Source organism: Mauremys reevesii, linkage group 8, assembly GCF_016161935.1.
Source record: "Mauremys reevesii isolate NIE-2019 linkage group 8, ASM1616193v1, whole genome shotgun sequence".
NCBI lineage: Eukaryota > Metazoa > Chordata > Testudines > Geoemydidae > Mauremys > Mauremys reevesii.
The window spans coordinates 53,884,986-53,903,532 of NC_052630.1; the positions used below are offsets into that span (position 1 = coordinate 53,884,986).

Genomic DNA, 18,547 nt, shown 5'->3' on the forward strand with positions numbered 1-18,547 from the left:
CTTGTATGGCCTGCTGTTATAGTGCATATTAGTATGGTGGGTTGCTGTCTGTGCCACTTGTGACTAGGTGGAGAGCCTTTCCCCTTCCCAGCCACTGCATTACAGTAAGAAATGTCAGAAAATTTAAAATCAGAAAATGCTAATAAAAATGAGAATACTCCTTGTCTTTACACTGTTAAATATTTAGATTTAAGGTTCCTCACTCTAGAAGATACTTCATTAGATGCTAAGCAGTATCTGTCTTTATTAGAAATTCTAGGGCATTTTTAAAGGGATGGTGTCATCTTAATTTTCTTTTCTAAACTGGCTAATTAGCCCCACTCACCAAAATTTCAGCTACTGAACCCTTAAAAAGCATGCCTTTTAATTTTTAAACATGTTTTAAATGTGGTTAATGGTTTACTATGTGGTGTTTTGTTTTTTTTTGTTTTTTTGGGGGGGAGGGGAGGTGGAGGGGGGTCTCCCAGAACGGTCTTTTGGGTTGGCCTAAGAGGAACACCTCTCCTCCTCTGTCCTTTTACTACACTTATTTGCTGACTGTTCTTTTTTTCAATTCAGCTCTGCTTCTGCTGTTACTGCTAACCACCCATTTTTTTCAAAGCCCTAAGAATGTTGTTCAAAAAAACAGTGAACCTGACTCTATATACTTTGGGCATTTAACAACACTTGGTGGTAAACTAAACAAGTGTGAACAATCATTTTTAAGTCATATTAATCTTGGGAGTTACTTGTAACTCCCGTAAGTACAAAATTGTTAACTGTAATAATTATTTCAAGTTGATAGTGTCCCATTAATCACTCAGCTAAGCAGTTGGTACCATTATATAGGGCCTATTATATATCTTAAAAGTAGGTAGGGATGTTAATGAGAGCATGTAATTGCTAAATGTCCCTTTAAGCCACACCTGTGTTTCCTCTGCTTGAAACATTGCATATACCAACTGCTCTTGTAGCTGGCTATATTATGGGGAGGGATTGTGGGAGCAGGGTGATAAGGCAGGTGGCTTCCAAGGCATTGCCTGCTATTTCACCCATGGTTTGTAGGAACTCTTTGCAGTGAGTGGTGGAATAGATCAAAGTGATGAAGTAAAAATGCCTCCAGTTTTCCTCTCATCTTCCCATGCCTTCTCTTGTCTAGTCTGTTGCTCACCTAGCAGGGCTGGCTCTACAGTTTTCGCCGCCCCAAGCAGCGCACCGAATTGCTGCCGCGGTGGCAGGGGCAGTCCGTGTGCCCTTAGGGTGGCACGCGCGTTTCAGCAGCGGCGGCAATTCGGCAGCAGCCTCTATGTTTAGCTGAAGCCGCCGCAGACAGCTAAACATAGAAGCTGCTGCTGAATTGCAGCCGCCGCGGAAACGTGCGTGCCGCCCTAAGGGCACTCGGACTGCCCCCACTGTCCGCAGCGGCAATTCGGCCCGCTGCTTGGGGGCAAAACAACAGGGACTGCCGCCCCTTGCAAAATGCCACCCTAAGCACCAGCTTGGAATGCTGGTGCCTGGAGCCGGCCCTGCCACCTAGTTGAAAAAATGTGATTTAAGGTGAAAACTTTAGCAGTAAAATTCCTTATGAGCTTATTACACAGTCATACTCTAAAATGAATTGTTTTAAAGTTTATTTCAGCTCATCGTTAGTGGATTTGTTGTTCTAATTGCCATGAATGGTTGTGGATGGAGACAGTATCTGTGATGAAAATATTTTCTACTGTCCTCTTGCTCCAGCTCATGGAGCTACCCTCCTTCACAATACTTGTTCTTTCCCCTAAGGCTGAAGTATGGATCTAGCTGCAGTATGCAGGGATGGTATTTTTTTAATGAAAGACTATTTTTTATATACAAACAGTGTATGTATGTATATATTTCTATAGTGTGAGGCATTTGTATTTGTCTACTGGGCTCCCTTAGATTTGAAGAGGGGTTGCACGAAATAATGTCTCCTATCTTTGAATGTCTTTGGTTGCTATGGGTAGTTTTCAGCATCCCATTTGGATTTTTACAGAATTAAAATGCAAATGTTTAGGGTCACCAGAAAATATTACCCTGCCAACAGTTAATGGTCCTAAAAGTTGAAAGGGAGAAACTAAATGCAGTCATGAAAACTGGTTTCCTTGAAGGTTTTATTTTTTCATCCAGAAATGCCACATCTTTGGTTGAAGTGCCATGAACAAAGAGGGATTACTGTGAGTTTGAGTGAGGTTTCCCTACCAAGGGCCATCCAAACCAATGGTGGAAAGGCCACTTGTTTCTGCTGTGAAAAGAGAAATCAGCAACTGTGTTCATTTATCACACTGATGGAAGGACACAAACAGTTCTTGAGGAAAACATGTATCAACTTCCCAGTATTAATTTCCATTTGGACAAAATAGTTAAAGTTCTAGCTCTGTAGTGTGGTTAGCTCTGTAGTGTGGTGACCTCTCTGGTGAAATGTACTAATTGATGGTTATAGTCATCTTTGCAATTATAGTTTATTTACACCCACTTATCAATATGCATTAAGAAAGGCACTAGAATATAGTTTAATCAGTTAATTGAGGCCTTGATTCAAGAAAGCAGCTTAGCACATGTTTGACTTTAAGCATGGTGAGAGTCCTATTGACTTCACTGGGACTTAAGTATGTGCTGAAGTGCTCATCTTAAATAGGGATGCAGGGGCTAGTGACCTTTCCTCTGCTACCTGGGCTTAGGGAGGGGGAGACTACAGAACCAAAATTTGAAGTAACATTCATGGTGGGCAAATACTATCCTTGCCCTGTTCATTTTTAGGGGGGACAGTGCGTGGCTGCTGCCCAGGACAGCTGTTTGTGTTTGGTGGTAGAGCAGGAATAGGAAAGTTTGGAGTCAAGGTGCCCTTTGGTGTAAAACTAAGAAGAACGCTGCTCAAGGATCTAAAACAACGTTTTCCCAGTCAGGGTCTGGTCTGTGAAGCACTAAGTGGCAGGAAGCTCTTCGAGGCAGCTGCTGCAGTCACGCGGTGATGTGGAAAGAGCAGAGAGGTTGGCAGAGGTGAGGGCCCCGGGGGGAAGTCATGCCCACGGCCCATGCGAGCACGGGGAAGGCTAAACAAAAAATAAAAAAAAACGGCCCCACTTCACACCCCACTTCAGGCAGCCGCCGCCTTCTCCCGAGCTCCCCACCACCTCCACCCTCTGCATCCCCACCCCCCCAAGCACAGGGAGCCCCCCCCGGCACCTCCACCCTCTGCATCCTCCCCCCCAGCACAGGGAGCTCCCCAGCACCTCCACCCTCTGCATCCTCCCCAGCACAGGAGCCCCTGGCACCTCCACCCTCTGCATCCTCCCCAGCACAGGAGCTCCCCAGCACCTCCACCCTCTGCATCCTCCCCAGCACAGGAGCCCCCGGCACCTCCACCCTCTGCATCCTCCCCCAGCACAGGAGCCCCCGGCACCTCCACCCTCTGCATCCTCCCCCCCCAGCACAGGGAGCCCCCCGGCACCTCCACCCTCTGCATCCTCCCCCCCCGCACAGGGAGCTCCCCAGCACCTCCACCCTCTGCATCCTCCCCCCCAGCACAGGGAGCCCCCCGGCACCTCCACCCTCTGCATCCTCCCCCCCAGCACAGGGAGCTCCCCAGCACCTCCACCCTCTGCGTCCGCCCCAGCACAGGGAGCCCCTGGCACCTCCACCCTCTGCATCCTCCCCAGCACAGGAGCCCCCGGCACCTCCACCTCTGCATCCTCCCCCAGCACAGGAGCCCCCGGCACCTCCACCCTCTGCATCCTCCCCAGCACAGGAGCCCCCCGGCACCTCCACCCTCTGCATACACAGCCCCTCTCCCCCCCGTGCACAGGGAGCCCCCGGGGCTTTGTTGGACTTCGGGCAGTAACGGCAGCACCAGGGGCTTCAGCGCGGCCGCTGCGCATGCGCTGCTGCAGTTCGGCGCTTGCGCAGTGGGGCGGAGGGTTCCGGACCCCCGGCGCGGCATAAGGGGCTGCCCCGCTCTGTTCTCCCGCCTGGGCCGGCCCCATTGGAGCTCCGGGCGGCAGCCTCGGGCTGAGGCGCGGGCTGCCCCGGCCGGGTGAGCGCAGGGCGGGCTCCGCCCCGAGGGGGGAGGGGCCGGGGCAGGACACGCCCGGGAGGGGCCGGGTCCCCGCGAGAAGCGCCGCGGGCAGAGCCGCTGTTCGCGCCCCCGGGGCCGGGATCCGGGAGCTGCCTGGCGGGCGGGGCGCCTCGGGGGCGGGGGGCAGCGCTCCGGGGAACCAGCCGCCAGAGGGAGCGTGTTGGCCCGGGCGAGGCGGGGCTGTGCGGGCGGCTGGCGAGCGGGTCACGGTGCTGCAGGGAGCGGGGGGACCGGCCCCGCAAGGCTCGTTCCCTGTCGGTGTCTGTCCCTCAGGTCGGGCGATGTAGCCCGCCCCGTCCCTGGAGCCGCTGCCTGATAACGGGACTGAAGGGAGCTGTGCTGGAGGCAGGTGTGTCGGCTGGGTGGGAACTTTCTTCTCTGTGGCTTGGCAGGGCATCTTTCTCCCTTGGTTTCTCCTCCTTCCCCTGCTGTCTTTTCTCCACCGTCCTTCAGCATCTCGAGACACAATCCTCTCTGGGCCCTTTTCTCCTCCTTTTGACCTTTTTTTTTTTCTTTCCCATATTCTGCTTCCATATACTTTTAGAGTCCGGTTTTGGAACTACTACTAGTGTTGTAGTGGAGTGGTTGTACTACTGAGATTAAGGTTGAGCAGGGAAATTAAAAAGAACAGCCACAAGAGTGAAGTGCTTGCAAGCTGCATGGAAACTTTTTCAAAACACCATTTTAGCGGTTCAGACTATGTGTATACCTTAAATAAACAGTAAAAGAGCTAGAAAAAAATGCCACTGTGGCAAAACAGCAGTAAGAGATGCAGTTAGACACAAACAGATGTTCTTTAAAAATTGGAAGTCAGATCCTACTGAGAAAACTAGAAAGGAGCATTAACTCTGGCAAGTTGAGTGTAAAAGTATAATTAGGCAGGTGAGTAAATGTGAAGAGTAACTAGGAAAAGATTAACAGTACCTTTTTTTTTTTTTTAAATGTAGCAAAAGCAGGAAGCCTGCCAAACAATCAGTGAGGCCACAGGACAATTTTGGTGCTCAAGGAGCACTCAAGGAAGATAAGGCCATTGCGGACATGAATTCTTTGCATTGGTCTTCACTGCAGAGAATGTGAGGGAGATTCCCCCCACCTAAACTATTCTTTTTAGGTGACAAATCTGAGGAACTGCCCTGGCTTAAGGTGTCACTAGAGGAGGTTTTGGAACAAATTGATAAACAGTAATAAGTCATCAGGACCAGATGATATTCACTAAAGAGTTCTGAAGAAGGTCAAATGTGAAATAGCAGAACTACTGCAGAAATGTAGTATGTAATATATTGCTTAAATCAGCCTGTGTAACAGCTGACTAGTGGATAGCTAATGTAATGCCAATTTTTAAAAAGTCTCCACAAGTGATCCTGGCAATTGCAGGCCAATAAGTCTAACTTCTGTACAAAATGGATTGGTTGAAACTATAGTAAATAACAGAATTATTACACACATAAAGGAACATGATGTGTTGGGGGGAAGAGTCAACTTGGCTTTTGTAAAGGGAAATTGTTCCTCACCAATCTGTTAGAATTCTTTGAAAGGGTCAACAAACATGTGGGCAAGGGTGACCCAGGGGATATAGTATATTTGGACTTTCAACAAGTCTTTGACAAGGTCCCTCACCAAAGGCTCTTAAGCAAAGTAGAATCATAGAATATCAGGGTTGGAAGGGACCTCGGGAGGTCATCTAGTCCAACCCCCTGCTCAAAGCAGGACCAATTCCCAACGAAATAATCTCAGCCAGGGCTTTGTCAAGCCTGACCTTAAAAACCTCTAAGGAAGAAGATTCCACCACCTCCCTAGGTAACCCATTCCAGTGCTTTACCACTCTCCGAGTGAAAAAGATTTTCCTAAGATCCAACCTAAACCTCCCCCACTGCAACTTGAGACCATTTCTCCTTGTTCTGTCATCAGGTTCCTCTGAGAACAGTCTAGATCCATCCTCTTTGGAACCCCCTTTCAGGTAATTGAGAGCAGCTATCAAATCCCCCCTCATTCTTCTCTTCTGCAGACTAAACAATTCCAGTTCCCTCAGCCTCTCCTCAAATCATGTGCTCCAGCCCCCTAATAATTTTTGTTGCCCTCCGCTGGACTCTTTCCAATTTTTCCACATCCTTCTTGTAGTGTGGGGCCCAAAACAGGACACAGTACTCCAGATAAGGCCTCACCAATGTCGAAGAGATTGGAATGATCACGTCCCTCGATCTGCTGGCAATGCCCCTACTTCTACAGCCCAAAATGCCATTAGCCTTCTTGGCAACAAGGGCACACTGTTGACTCATATCCAACTTCTCGTTCACTGTAACCCCTAGGTCCTTTTCTGCAGAAATGCTTCCTAGCCATTCGGTCCCTAGTCTGTAACAGTGAATGGGATTCTTCTGTCCTAAGTGCAGGACTCTGCACTTGTCCTTGTTGAACCTCATCAGGTTTCTTTTGGCCCAGTCCTCTAATTTGTCTAGGTCCCTCTATATCCTATCCCTACCCTCCAGCGTATCTACCACTCTTCCAAGTTTAGTGTCATCTGCAGACTTGCTGAGAGTGCAGTCCATGCCATCCTCCAGATCATTAATGAAGATATTGAACAAAACTGGCCCCAGGACCGACCCTTGGGGTACTCCGCTTGAAACCGGCTGCCAACTAGACATGGAGCCATTGATCACTACCCGTTGAGCCCGACGATCTAGCCAGCTTTCTCTTCACCTTATAGTCCATTCATCCAGCCCGTACTTCTTTAACCTGCTGGCAAGTAGCTGTTATGGGATAAGAAGGAAGGTCCTCTCATGGCACACTAACTAGGAAACAAAGGATAGGACTAAATGGTCAGTTTGCACAGTGGAAGGAGGTAAATAGCAGGGTCCTCCAAGGCTCAGCACTGGGACCAGTGCTGTTCAAAATATTAATAAATTATCTGGAAAGGGAGGTAAACAGTGAGGTGGCAAAGTTTGCAGATGATACAAAATTACTCAAGATAGTTAAGGCCAAAACTGACTCTGAAGAGTTACAAAGGGATCTCACAAAACTGGGTGACTGGGCAACAGAATGGCAGATGAAATTCATTGTTGATAAATGTAAAGCAATCAACATTGAAAAACATAATCCCAACTATATATACAAAACTATGGGTCTAAATTTGCTATTACTACTCAAGAAAGAGATCTTGGATTCACTATGGATAGTTTTTTGAAAACATCAGATCAGTGTGCAGCAGCAGTTAATAAAATCAACAGAATATAGGTCCCATTAGGAAAGGGTTAGATCAGGCCTGCACAACATGCGGCCCCCAGCCCGCGTGGGCTCACTGTGCGGCCTGCGGGCAAGCAGTGGGTGGGGCTGCTGGGTTTGCCCCCTGCCCGGATGGGGGCCCCGCCTCACAGCCCCGTGCGCACCGCGCCCCAACCACCCTAACAGCCAGAACCGCATGCGTCTCTGTCTCTCGCTCCCCCCGCCTGGTGTACAGCAGGTGCGTCACTTCTGGGGCCCGCAGAGGCGGGAAGCGGTGGGCACGAGGCAGAGCTGGTAAGTGCCAAGTGAGGGGAGGGGCGCCTGGCCTGGGTTCGAGCCGCAGCTCCGGTGGGCCGAGACACCCTCTCCCCCCCAGCCCTCCCTTCGGTTGGGGGCAGGGCGGGGTGGCTACTGCACTGGTTGGTCACAGGGCAGCCTCCGTTGTGATCGGGGGGTGGTTGAACTGTCTGTGGGCAGCCAGGAAATCCCTGGGGGAGGGGTGCATGTGTGTGTGTGTTGCACCTGCCCTGCCCCAACTGCTGCCCCCTTCCCCCTCCCCGGCCCCTATCACACTGCCCCCCCGCAGCTCTCTGCGCCCCTGTGTTTGTGTGTTGGACAGTCACATCCAATCCGTTCACACTGCCCCCCTTTTCCCTCCTCTTAGTTCATAGCCCCAGAAAATCCCTTCAAACTGTCCCCTCTTTCCCCTCCCCTTATTTCATGGGAGGATGACGAGCCGAGCGGGCGAGGCGGTTGTTTCTGCGGGGTCGGGCGGCGCTGGGGGGGATGTTTCAGTGGGGCTGGGTGGCGTTGGAGGGTTGGGGGTCTATGTTTCGGCAGGGCCGGAGGGTTTCGGCCCTCAGCTGTTTTCTTTGGAGTAATATGACCCTCGCTGCTTTACGAGTTGTGCAGGCCTGGGTTAAATAATAAGAGAGACAATATCATAATGTAACTATATAAATCAATGGTATGCCCACACCTTGAATATCGCATACAGTTCTGGTTACTCCGTCTCAAAAAAGATATATTAGAATTGGAAAAAGTACAGCACAAGGCAACAAAAATGATTAGCGGGATGGAACAGCTTCGATATGAGGAGAAATTAAAAAGAAGGGACTGTTCATTTTAGTAAAGAGACAAGAAAGCGGGGGGGGGATATGATGGAGGTCTATACACTCATGAATGGTGTGGAGAAAGTGAATAAGGAAGTGTTATGTGAGGGGGTAACTAACACAAGAACCAGGAGGTCACCCAATGAAATTATTTGCAGTAGGTTTAAAGCAAAGAAAAAGAAGTACTTCACACAATGCACAGTCAACCTGTGGAATCTGTTGCCAGGGGATGCTGTGAAGGCCAAAAGTATAACTTGCTTAAAAAAGAATTAGACAAGTTCATGGAAGATAGGTTCATCAGTGGCTATTAGCAAGATGATCAGGGACACAGCCCCATGTTCTAGGTGTCCCTAAACTGCTGACTGCCAGAAGCTGGGACTGGACAAGAGGGGATGGATCACTCAATAAATTGCCCTGTTCTGTTTATTGCCTCTAAAGAATCTGGCATTGGCCACTGTCGGAAGATAGGATACTGGGCGAGATGGACCATTGGTCTGACCGAGTATGGGTGTTCTTATGAGATCAGTTTACTGTTTAACATATTATACTAGTGGTGCATTCAGCATGAGGTGTCTAGTGCAGGGGTAGGCAACCTATGGCACGTGTGCCAAAGGCGTCACGCAAGCTGATTTTCAGTGGCACTCACACTGCCCGGGTCCTGGCCACCGGTCCGGGGGGGCTCTGCATTTTAATTTAATTTTAAATGAAGCTTTTTAAACATTTTAAAAACCTTATTTACTTTACATACAATAATAGTTTAGTTATATATTATAGACTTATAGAAAGACCTTCTAAAAACTTTAAAATGTATTACTGGCACACACAAAGCCTTAAATTAGAGTGAATAAATGAAGACTCGGCACACCACTTCTGAAAGGTTGCCAACCCCTGGTCTAGTGCAAGCAGTATTTAGAGCAGTTCTCCATTGGGGTATGACACCAGATTCTTCCAAGGAGAATAAGTGACACACATTACTGAGTTAAGGTAGCACATGGTTCCCACATCCTGAAACAATTTACTTACACAGGTTTAGCCCTGTGAGGTATGTGAATGTGTGGAAGAAGATGGGATGATAACATATATGGGAGAATGAGAAAATAGGTAGGCAATAAAAAGAATGAATTAGAATGGGTGGAAGTTAGTGGGCACACAGGAAAGTTCAGGGATTCAAGTGAAGGGGCATTGAACACCAAATACATACAAATAAGGGTGTGGAAGTTGTGGGGCTGGGGAATCACCTGGAGCAGGGGGGAAAAGATGGGACAGAAAAGGAAGGTGATAGGACAAGCAAGGGGCAAATCACATACTATAGATAAGAGAATGAGTAGAAGAGTATGTATGGGGAAAGTCAGTGAGTTGGGGGAGGGGGCTGTTGATTTGGTATTCAGAGGCAGATTTCTGTTTTGTGGGGCACTGAGCCAGAGTAAGTGGGGGCCACTTCCCACCCCTTCCACCTGCACCCCCCCCCACCATCCCCACCCCTCCAGTGCTCCTGCTGGGAAATGGGGTGGGGTGTGGGGGCTTCCCCCACCTGGCACTCCTGCCAGGGAGTGGGGGCTTGTCCTGCTCGCCCAGGGAGCAGGGTCAGGGCACGGGGAAATAAAGTGCCTGGTGGTCACTTATACAAAATTATATCTCTCTAGCAATGCAAAGAGAACACTTAATATGAATCTTCTAACAAAACCCTGTGTAGTGAAGGGAGTCTGTCCTGGGCGTTAAGTGTAAGATCTTCACTTGAATAAGTTTGACTATGTCAGTCCCACCCACATGTAAAGGAAGAAGGATGTTTGCTGTTCACTTAGGAATGGCTAGGGATGTCTGATGTGGAAACTTTAGACTGCTGGAAAAGAAATAGGCCAAATAACATAAAAGAAGCAACATGGCTGGCAGGGATTTAAATATTGAAGAGACAATTTAAAATATTTTATAAATTGTACTAGACCCCAGAATGATGACTTCTGGCTAGGAGTGAGAGACTATACTCTATTCTAGAAAAGCAGAAAGAAATTAGAGTACAGTAATGTTTTAGAGTGGCCCAAGAACAACAGCAGCAAAAATAGATCATAAAATGTTCTTGCTGCTTCTGTTATGTATGCTGGCAGGCTGTTGGTCATTACTGAGCATTTAATATGGAAAAGTCATATGGTTTATTTGTGTGGAAAAGTTTGTCAGGATCAATGTTTACCAGGGAAAATGAATCTCAGATCTAAGAAGTCATATCTTGTGATAATATATATATATTGTGGCAAAGTTCCTCCTCTCCTCTAGTAGGTCCTGCACTTATTGGCAGATTTCTTCCCCTCAGTGGTTTTCCCCTTGGATGAAACCCATAATCTGGATCAACTACTCCTATGTCTGATTAGGAGTAGCGGAGCTAGGGGGGAACCCGGGCCCGCCCTCTACTCTGGGTTCCAGCCCAGGGCCCTGTGAATTGCAGCAGTCTCTATAGTGCTACTTGTAACCGCTGCTTGACCGCTACAGCTCCCTGGGCTACTTCCCCATAGCCTCCTTCAAGCACCTTCTTTATCCTCACCACAGGATCCTCCTGGTGTCTGATGCTGCTAGATTGTATGGTGTTTTCCTCAATCCTCCAGTAGTACCCCTTCTTAGTTCCTTGTGTCTCTTGCTCCCAGCTCCTCCTCCCTAGACTGGCGTGAGCTCCCCTTTTTATACCAGGTGCCTTGATTAGCCTGTCCTGATTGGCTGCAGGTGCTCCAATCAATGTAGCTCTCTCCGGTGCCTTCTAGAAAGTTCTTAATTGGCCCCAGGTGCCTTGATTAGCCTGGAGCAACTGCCATTTTGGTTCCCATGGTACTAGGGATTTGCTTAGCCTGGAGCTAACATACCTGCTCCTCAATACTTTCCTGTAACCATCCGGCCTTGCTCCATCACATTATATATATATATATATATAATGTGATGGAGCAAGGCCGGATGGCTACTCTACTCTTCTCCACAATATATATATATATATTGTGGAGAAGAGTAGAGTAGATGTAGAAGAGTTCAAAGAAGTGTGGGAATACAGTAACTCCTCACTTAACGTTGTAGTTATGTTCCTGAAAAATGCGACTTTAAGTGAAACAATGTTAAGTGAATCCAATTTTGCCATAAGAATGAATGTAAATGGGGGGCTTAGGGTTCCAGGGAAATTTTCTTATGCCATAAAGTACAGTACAGTACGATAGTTGGGAGGTGCCCCCGCCTTACCCCACACAGACACAGCCCACTGGCACTGGAGACAATGAGGCAGGCAAGGAGGCTGAAGGTGCTGTAGGCTAGGGAGAAGCACCTTGTGCAGCAGCAGTGGCCGCTTCCTCAACTCTGCAAGCACCAGTGCCGGGGAGCTCAACCCTTGGCCCGCCCATGCCACCCCTTCCCCCAAACCCCCACCCTTAACCTGCCTCTTCTCCCCCCATTTACTGCATTGGGCAAATCACTTTACCTCTGTGTGGCTCAGTCCATGGATAACATGGGGATAACGCTGCCTGGCAGCCTCACTAAATAGCTTCTAGACGTCATGATCAAAAGCGTCATGCAGAGGGTATGTTAGACTCAGCTTCACTGTTCAGCTTCAGCCCCTGGGCAATGGATATCCTGTAGTTCTAGATAAGATGTCATTTAGATGTGTTAATACCTGGCTAAAGGTAGGTCTGCTGCTTATCTCCCTCCCTGTGGGGCCCTGAAGCCATCCTAGACTCTGCCCAGAATCCCACCTTCACAGCTAATGCAGGGGACCATCCTTCCGCCTCTCCCAGCTGTTGTCCTCTTAGCTTCAAAGCTGATCCCTGGCCTGCCCCGGAGGCTTGTCTCAGAGCAAAGGGCTCCCAGCCCATCCCCATTGCAGGGACCCTGCCTGCTACAGACCCCCAGCTGGGAGAAACAAAAGGGAACCAAACGCTAAAGAAATAAGCCACACAAGGGTCTCTTCCCTCAGGACTCTGTAGCTGAGCTTTAGGGCCCACAAGCTGTAGGATGCACAGTCTCACCCGCCTGCAACACAACCCTGGTTCCAGCCCTCAGCTTCTTTTATACAGCTTCCTGGCTTTCCTCTCCACTTCTCATCCGCCTGTCGGCCCCAGCACTGCGTCCTTGCTGCACTCACTGCAGGCTCCTTGTCAGCCTGCAGCAGCTCCTGTCCCAGCCCCGAAGCAGAGGGAGTTCATCTGTGCAAGGAGGGAGGTCGAGATGATCAACAAAGTTTATGGGGTTGGGGAGGAAAGGAGAGAGCAACAGGGCTGTGACTGGGGAACGTGGCAGAACAGAGGTGGGGCCATGGGGGAAGAGGTGGAGAAGGGAGCGGGGCCTTGTGGGAATACTTTGGACAGGGGAAGGGGCCTTGTGGAAAGAGGTGGGTCTGGGGACAGGAGCTTGGGGAATAGGCAAGGAAGGGCACATGGCCTCAGCGGTCCAGTTACCAGCAATTAGAATGATTCTGATCCTGTAAGTTAGTGAGTTGTACACAGACCGATTCCTCAGTTTGTCATGCTGACACAGCACAGTAAGGCCAGGAAAGGGATTAATGTCACTGTGACTGTCCAGTCAGTAATTCAGGAAGAGGGCCCAGCATCATGTCACCAGCCAGCTCTGCATGGAGGTCTGAGACCCAGAGCACCAGGAGAAAAGTTTAGGTCCCTTCATGAGTAAAGAGCCGGAGCAGCCTGCCCCGGATCTGTTTGGTCCTCACCCCATAGATGACGGGATTTAGCACAGGGGGCGTCAAGTGGTACACATTGGCAATGAGAACATGGAAATGCCTAGGCACATTCTGGCTAAACCGGTACGTGAGGGAGGAGAAGAGACCTGGTATATAAAAGGCTAAAATAACAAAGAGATGGGAGCTGCAGGTCCCAAAAGTCTTGAGCCGGGCGTCCTTTGTGGGGAGGCTGAAGATGGCCCTGAGGATCTGGATATAGGACACAGCGATAAAAATCACATCCAGACCCATCACACAGAATAGCACAAAAAGGCCATAGTAACTACTGACGCGGGTGTCGGCGCAGGCCAGATTCACTACGGCTATATGTGCGCAGTATGGCTGGGGGATGATGTTGGTTCTGCAATACGGCCACTGCCTCGCCAGGACGGGAATGGGCAGTATAACCAGGCAGCCACGCAGCAGCACGGCCAGGCCAATCTTGGCCACAACGGGGTTTGTCAGGATGGCAGAATGTCTCAGGGGGTTGCAGATGGCCACATAGCGATCCAGAGCCATGGCTACGAAGATGCAAGACTCCATCTCTAAAAAGCAGTGAATGAAGTACATCTGGGTGAGGCAGGCACTGAAACCGATCTCCCTGGAACTGAACCAGAAGATGTTCAGTGATTTGGGCAGGATAGATGTAGTCAGGACTAGGTCGGTGACGGCCAGCATGCAGAGGAAATAGTACATGGGCCCATGAAGGCTCGGCTCCATCTTCACAATGAACAGGATGGTGAAGTTCCCCAAGATCGTTATGGTGTACATGGTGCAGAAGGGGATGGAGATCCAGATATGGGCTGCCTCCAGCCCAGGAATGCCCAGCAGGATGAAGGTGGAGGGGTTCTTGAAAGCAGTTGTGTTGGAATCTGATATGGAGTAGGAGAGAAGGTGTCCAACTCTGAGACAAAACGGTGTCTCCTGCATGTACTGTATGTTTCCTTGACTTCTTCTATGTGTCCAGGGTCTAGGACAGGGGTGGGCAAACTTTTTGGCCCAAGGGCCACATTGGGGTTGCAAAACAGTATGGAGGGCCAGGTAGGGAAGACTGTGACCCCTCCCAAACAGCCCGCCCCCCCCACCCCTTATCCACCCCCTCCCACTTCCTGCCCCCTGACTGCCCCCCCTAAGAACCTCCAAACTCATCCAACCCCTCTGCTCCTTGTCCCCAACCAACCCCCCTCCATCCACCCCCCCACCCCCTGACCACCCCCTTCCAGGACCCCCTGCCCCTGACCGCCCCCTTCCAGGACCCTACCCCTTATCCATCTTCCCCCCCCAGCCCCTTTTGGAATGTGGCCCCGCAAACATGGGCGGAGGACTCAAGAGGAGCAGGGGCAGCCGCACAGCCAGAGAGAAGCGGCGGTTTCCCCTTCAAAGGGCCGCTTCTCTCTGGCCGGCTGCGTGGCCTCCCAGTGCTCCCCCTGAGTCCTCCGCCTGCATTCCCTGCGCTCCCGCCATCTGCACCGCCCGCCTGCATATGATTTCAGTGCAGCCAGTGTTGAGCTGCCCAAGTGCCCGGCCCTGGGTCCCCCTGTTGTTGGGGGGCCTTTGCCAGGGCACCCTGTGTTCACTTGTAAATCTGCCCCTGCACCGCGCCGCCCAGCCCCGGAGCCAGCCAGGATGCCGCGCTGCCAGCACAGCAAGCTGAGGCTGTGGGGGAGGAAGGACAGCCGGGGAGGGGCCGGGGCCAGCTGGGAGCTCAGGGGCTGGGCAGGATGGCCCCGCAGGCCAGATGTGGCTCGCGGTCCGTAATTTGCCCACCTCTGCCCTATCCACACCCCCGCCCTCTGACCACCACCCCGAACTCCTCTGCCCTCTATCCAACCCCCCCTGTCCCCTGCCACCTTACCACACTGCCTGGAGCACTGCTGGCTGGTGGCGCTACAGCCACGCAGCCGCCGCCACCGTGCAGCACAGAGATTGGGTCAGGCCGGGCTCCGCAGCTCGCTGCCCCAGGAGCTCGCAGCCCCGCCGCCCAGAGCATTGCGCCAGCGGCCGAGCGAGCTGAGGCTGCGGGGGATGGGGGATGGCAAGGGAGGGGCCAAGGGTGAGCCTCCTGGGTCAGGAGCTCGGGGGCCGGGCAGGACAGTCCCGTGGGCCGGATGTGGCCCGCGGGCCGTAGTTTGCCCACCCCTGGTCTAGGATGATGGTCGCTGTACAAATGCCTGTATGGAGAGACAATGTTAATTTGAGACATTAAATGTACCACTGGAGGCTTTTCTAATGGATGAAGCAGATTGGTTGCTCTTCACACACTGAAAAATGACATTTTCATTATTCAGGTAAATTAATTGTGAACACATGTCCTTACCAATGCCAATTCCATATTTTATGGTGCCCCCTGCCTATATGGGAAACCTGAATAGGCACCAGCAGGAAACAAGAGTGCGAATACTAGTTATCCATCATTGTTCCTTAATGCAATGAAACCCAGGCTAGAGAGTCCATGCTCAAGGGAGTTCCCCATTCATCCAGTTGCTCAAAATCTGAGTGGAAAAAAAACAAAGTTTTGACAAAACACGTACCAGAGAGAAACATCCCAACTAGAAGACACCTCAGAAGAAAGACCTTGGCTTCACTCATAGTAGTGGCCAAAACAAAGAAAATGATGGGATGCCTAAGGAATGGGATGGAGGAAACCTGCTCTGGATCTGGTCACCCAGTCTCTATAAAGGATATAGCTGATGGAAAGGGGATTTCTGAGACAGGCTATGAGAATGGGGGAGGCTGCCATCTGTGGACTGAAAAGTCTGGGACTGTTTAGTTTAGTGACGAGACAAAGAAGGGGGCTTATGATAGAGGAGAGGAAAATATAGAATGGAGCTGATTACATTCAAATGGAGAAACAGAGAACAGTTCTCTACCAGTAACATCTTTGGACACTTTGTGTTTCAAAAGGGCTAATTCTCCTCAGGTGAAGCAAATTATCAATAAAACTGATTGGGAGGAAAAATTTTGAGAGAAAAATGTGAATGAGAATTGGGTGTTCTTTACGAAGAGTTTATTAGACAGCTTGGAAGCCACAATTCCTCAGTCAAGATTGTGAACAACTTTGGCTAAAGCTTCTGTTCAGTGGCAAAGTGAAGGCAGGCATTGGAGGCAGGGGAAGCAATATATAAACACACACAAACACAAATAACTGGCTCTGTAATCTAGCAGAGAAATGCAGAGCAAGGCCCAATGGCTGGAAAATAAAGCCAGAAAAATACCAGCTGGAAGTAAAGGCCAAATTTTTAGCATTGAAGTGATTAATATTTGGAACAAGCTGCAAAGGGAATTGTTGGATTCTCCAACTCTGCATGTTTGTAGATCAAAATTGGATGTTTTTTCTGGAAGATCTGCTTGAGGACTTGTCTACACTTAAAATGCTATAGTGGTTCTTCCTTATCTCTTACACCTATGGCAGGGTTTTTTTGCATCCACACAGGTAATCCACCTCCCCAAGAGGTGGTAGCTAAGTGGATTGTAAAATTCTTCTGTTGACCTCATGCCAACTATATCGCGGTTAGGTTGATATAACTACATCTCTCAGGGGTGTAGATTTTTTTGCTGTTGCAAAAAATAAGCAAATGTAATTTTTGGATGCATTAGCCGAGGCATCACATGCAAGTCAAAGGAGGTGATAGTGCCACTGCACTGGGTGCTGGTTCGGCCTCAGCCGGAGAACTGGGTCTAATTTGGTCACCAGTGTATAGGAAGGACATAGAGAAACTGGAAATGACCAGAGGCAAGCAACAAAAATGATGAAAGGGAGAGAATTCAAGCCATATGAGCAAAGGCTGAAGGAACTCTGTATGTTTAGTTTGGGAAAGAGGAGACTGAGGGGGACATGGCAGCAGTCTTCCAGGATTTCAACAATTTGCACCCCACCATCAACTTCAGCCTGGACCAGTCCACAGAAGAGATCCACTTCCTGGACACTACAGTGCAAATAAGCGATGGTCACATAAACACCACCCTATACTGGAAACCTACTGACCGCTATACTTACCTGCATGCCTCCAGCTTCCATCCAGGACACACCACACGTTCCATTGTCTACAGCCAAGCTCTAAGATACAACTGCATTTGCTCCAATCCTTCAGACAGAGACAAACACCTACAGGATCATTACCAAGCGCTCCAAAACATCTGTTAAGTCTATAAGGTGCCACAAGACTCTTTGCTGCCCCAACAAAGAGAGTAACACAACGCCACTAGCTGTCACCTACAGCCCCCAACTAAAACCTCTCCAGCGCATCATCAGGGATCTATAACCTCTCCTGAAGGACAATCCCTCACTCTCACAGACGTTGGGAGACAGGCCAGTCCTTACTTACAGACAGCCTCCCAATCAGAAGCAAATACTCACCAGCAACTACACAACAAAAACACTAACCCAGGAACCAATCCCTGCAACAAACCCCATTTCCAACTCTGTCCGCATATCTATTCAAGGGACATCATCATAGGACTTAACCACATCAGCCAAACCATTAGGGGCTCATTCACCTGCACATCTACCAATTTGATATATGCCATCATGTGCCAGCAATGCCCCTCTGCCATCCACTCCCAGTCATTATTCAGGCCTAATTTGATGGTGTCTAGTTTGCAAATTAATTCCAGTTCTGCAGATAGTTGTTGGAGTCTGTTTTAATTTTGTTGTTGCTGATTTTGTCCACTGGACTGTCCAAACCGGACAGTCTCTACGCAAAAGAATAAATGGACACAAATCAGACATCAAGAATTGTAACATTCAAAAACCAGTAGTAGAGCACTTCAATCTCTCTGGACACTCAATGATAGACTTAAAACTGTCAGTTCTTCAACAACAACAAAATTAAAAGACTCCAACAACTATCTGCAGAACTGGAATTAATTTGCAAACTGGACACCATCAAATTAGGCCTGAATAAAGACTGGGAGTGGATGGGTCACCACCAAAAGTAATTTTCCCTCTGCCGATACTCACACCATCTTGTCAACTGTTGGAAATGGGCCACTTTGATTGCATTGGCCTCGTTAGCACTACAAAAGTAATTTTCCCTCATTTGGTATTCACCCCTTCTTGTCAACTGTTGAGAATAGGTCACATCCACCTTAATTAAATTGGCTTGTCAGAACTGACTCCCCACTTGGTAAGGGAACTCCCATCTTTTCATGTATTAGAATATATATTCTGCTTACTGTATTTTTCACTCCATGCATCTGATGAAATGGGTTTTAGTCCATGAAAGCTTATGCTAAAATAAATATATTAGTCTCTAAGGTGCCACAAGGACTCCTCATTGTTTTTGCTAATACAGACTAACACAGTTACCACTCTGAAATAAAGAAGATGGAGAAACATTGTTCACTCTTGCCACAGGGGGCAGGACAAGAGGCATTGGGTTCAAATTACAGCATAGCAGATTTAGATTAAATCTCAGCATAAACTGCCTAAATGTAGGAATAGGAGGACAA

The 18,547-nt window shown here is 49.3% G+C and overlaps 1 protein-coding gene across 1 annotated transcript; it reads right to left on the minus strand.

Annotated features, from left to right (window-relative positions):
• Nucleotides 1-13,027: 13,027 nt before the first annotated feature.
• LOC120370297 (olfactory receptor 52M1-like) lies at nucleotides 13,028-14,026 on the minus strand. The gene has a single exon (XM_039484755.1). It carries the CDS (start codon nucleotides 14,024-14,026, stop codon nucleotides 13,028-13,030), a length of 999 nt encoding a protein of 332 aa, XP_039340689.1.
• Between the last annotated feature and the right edge of the window lie 4,521 nt (nucleotides 14,027-18,547).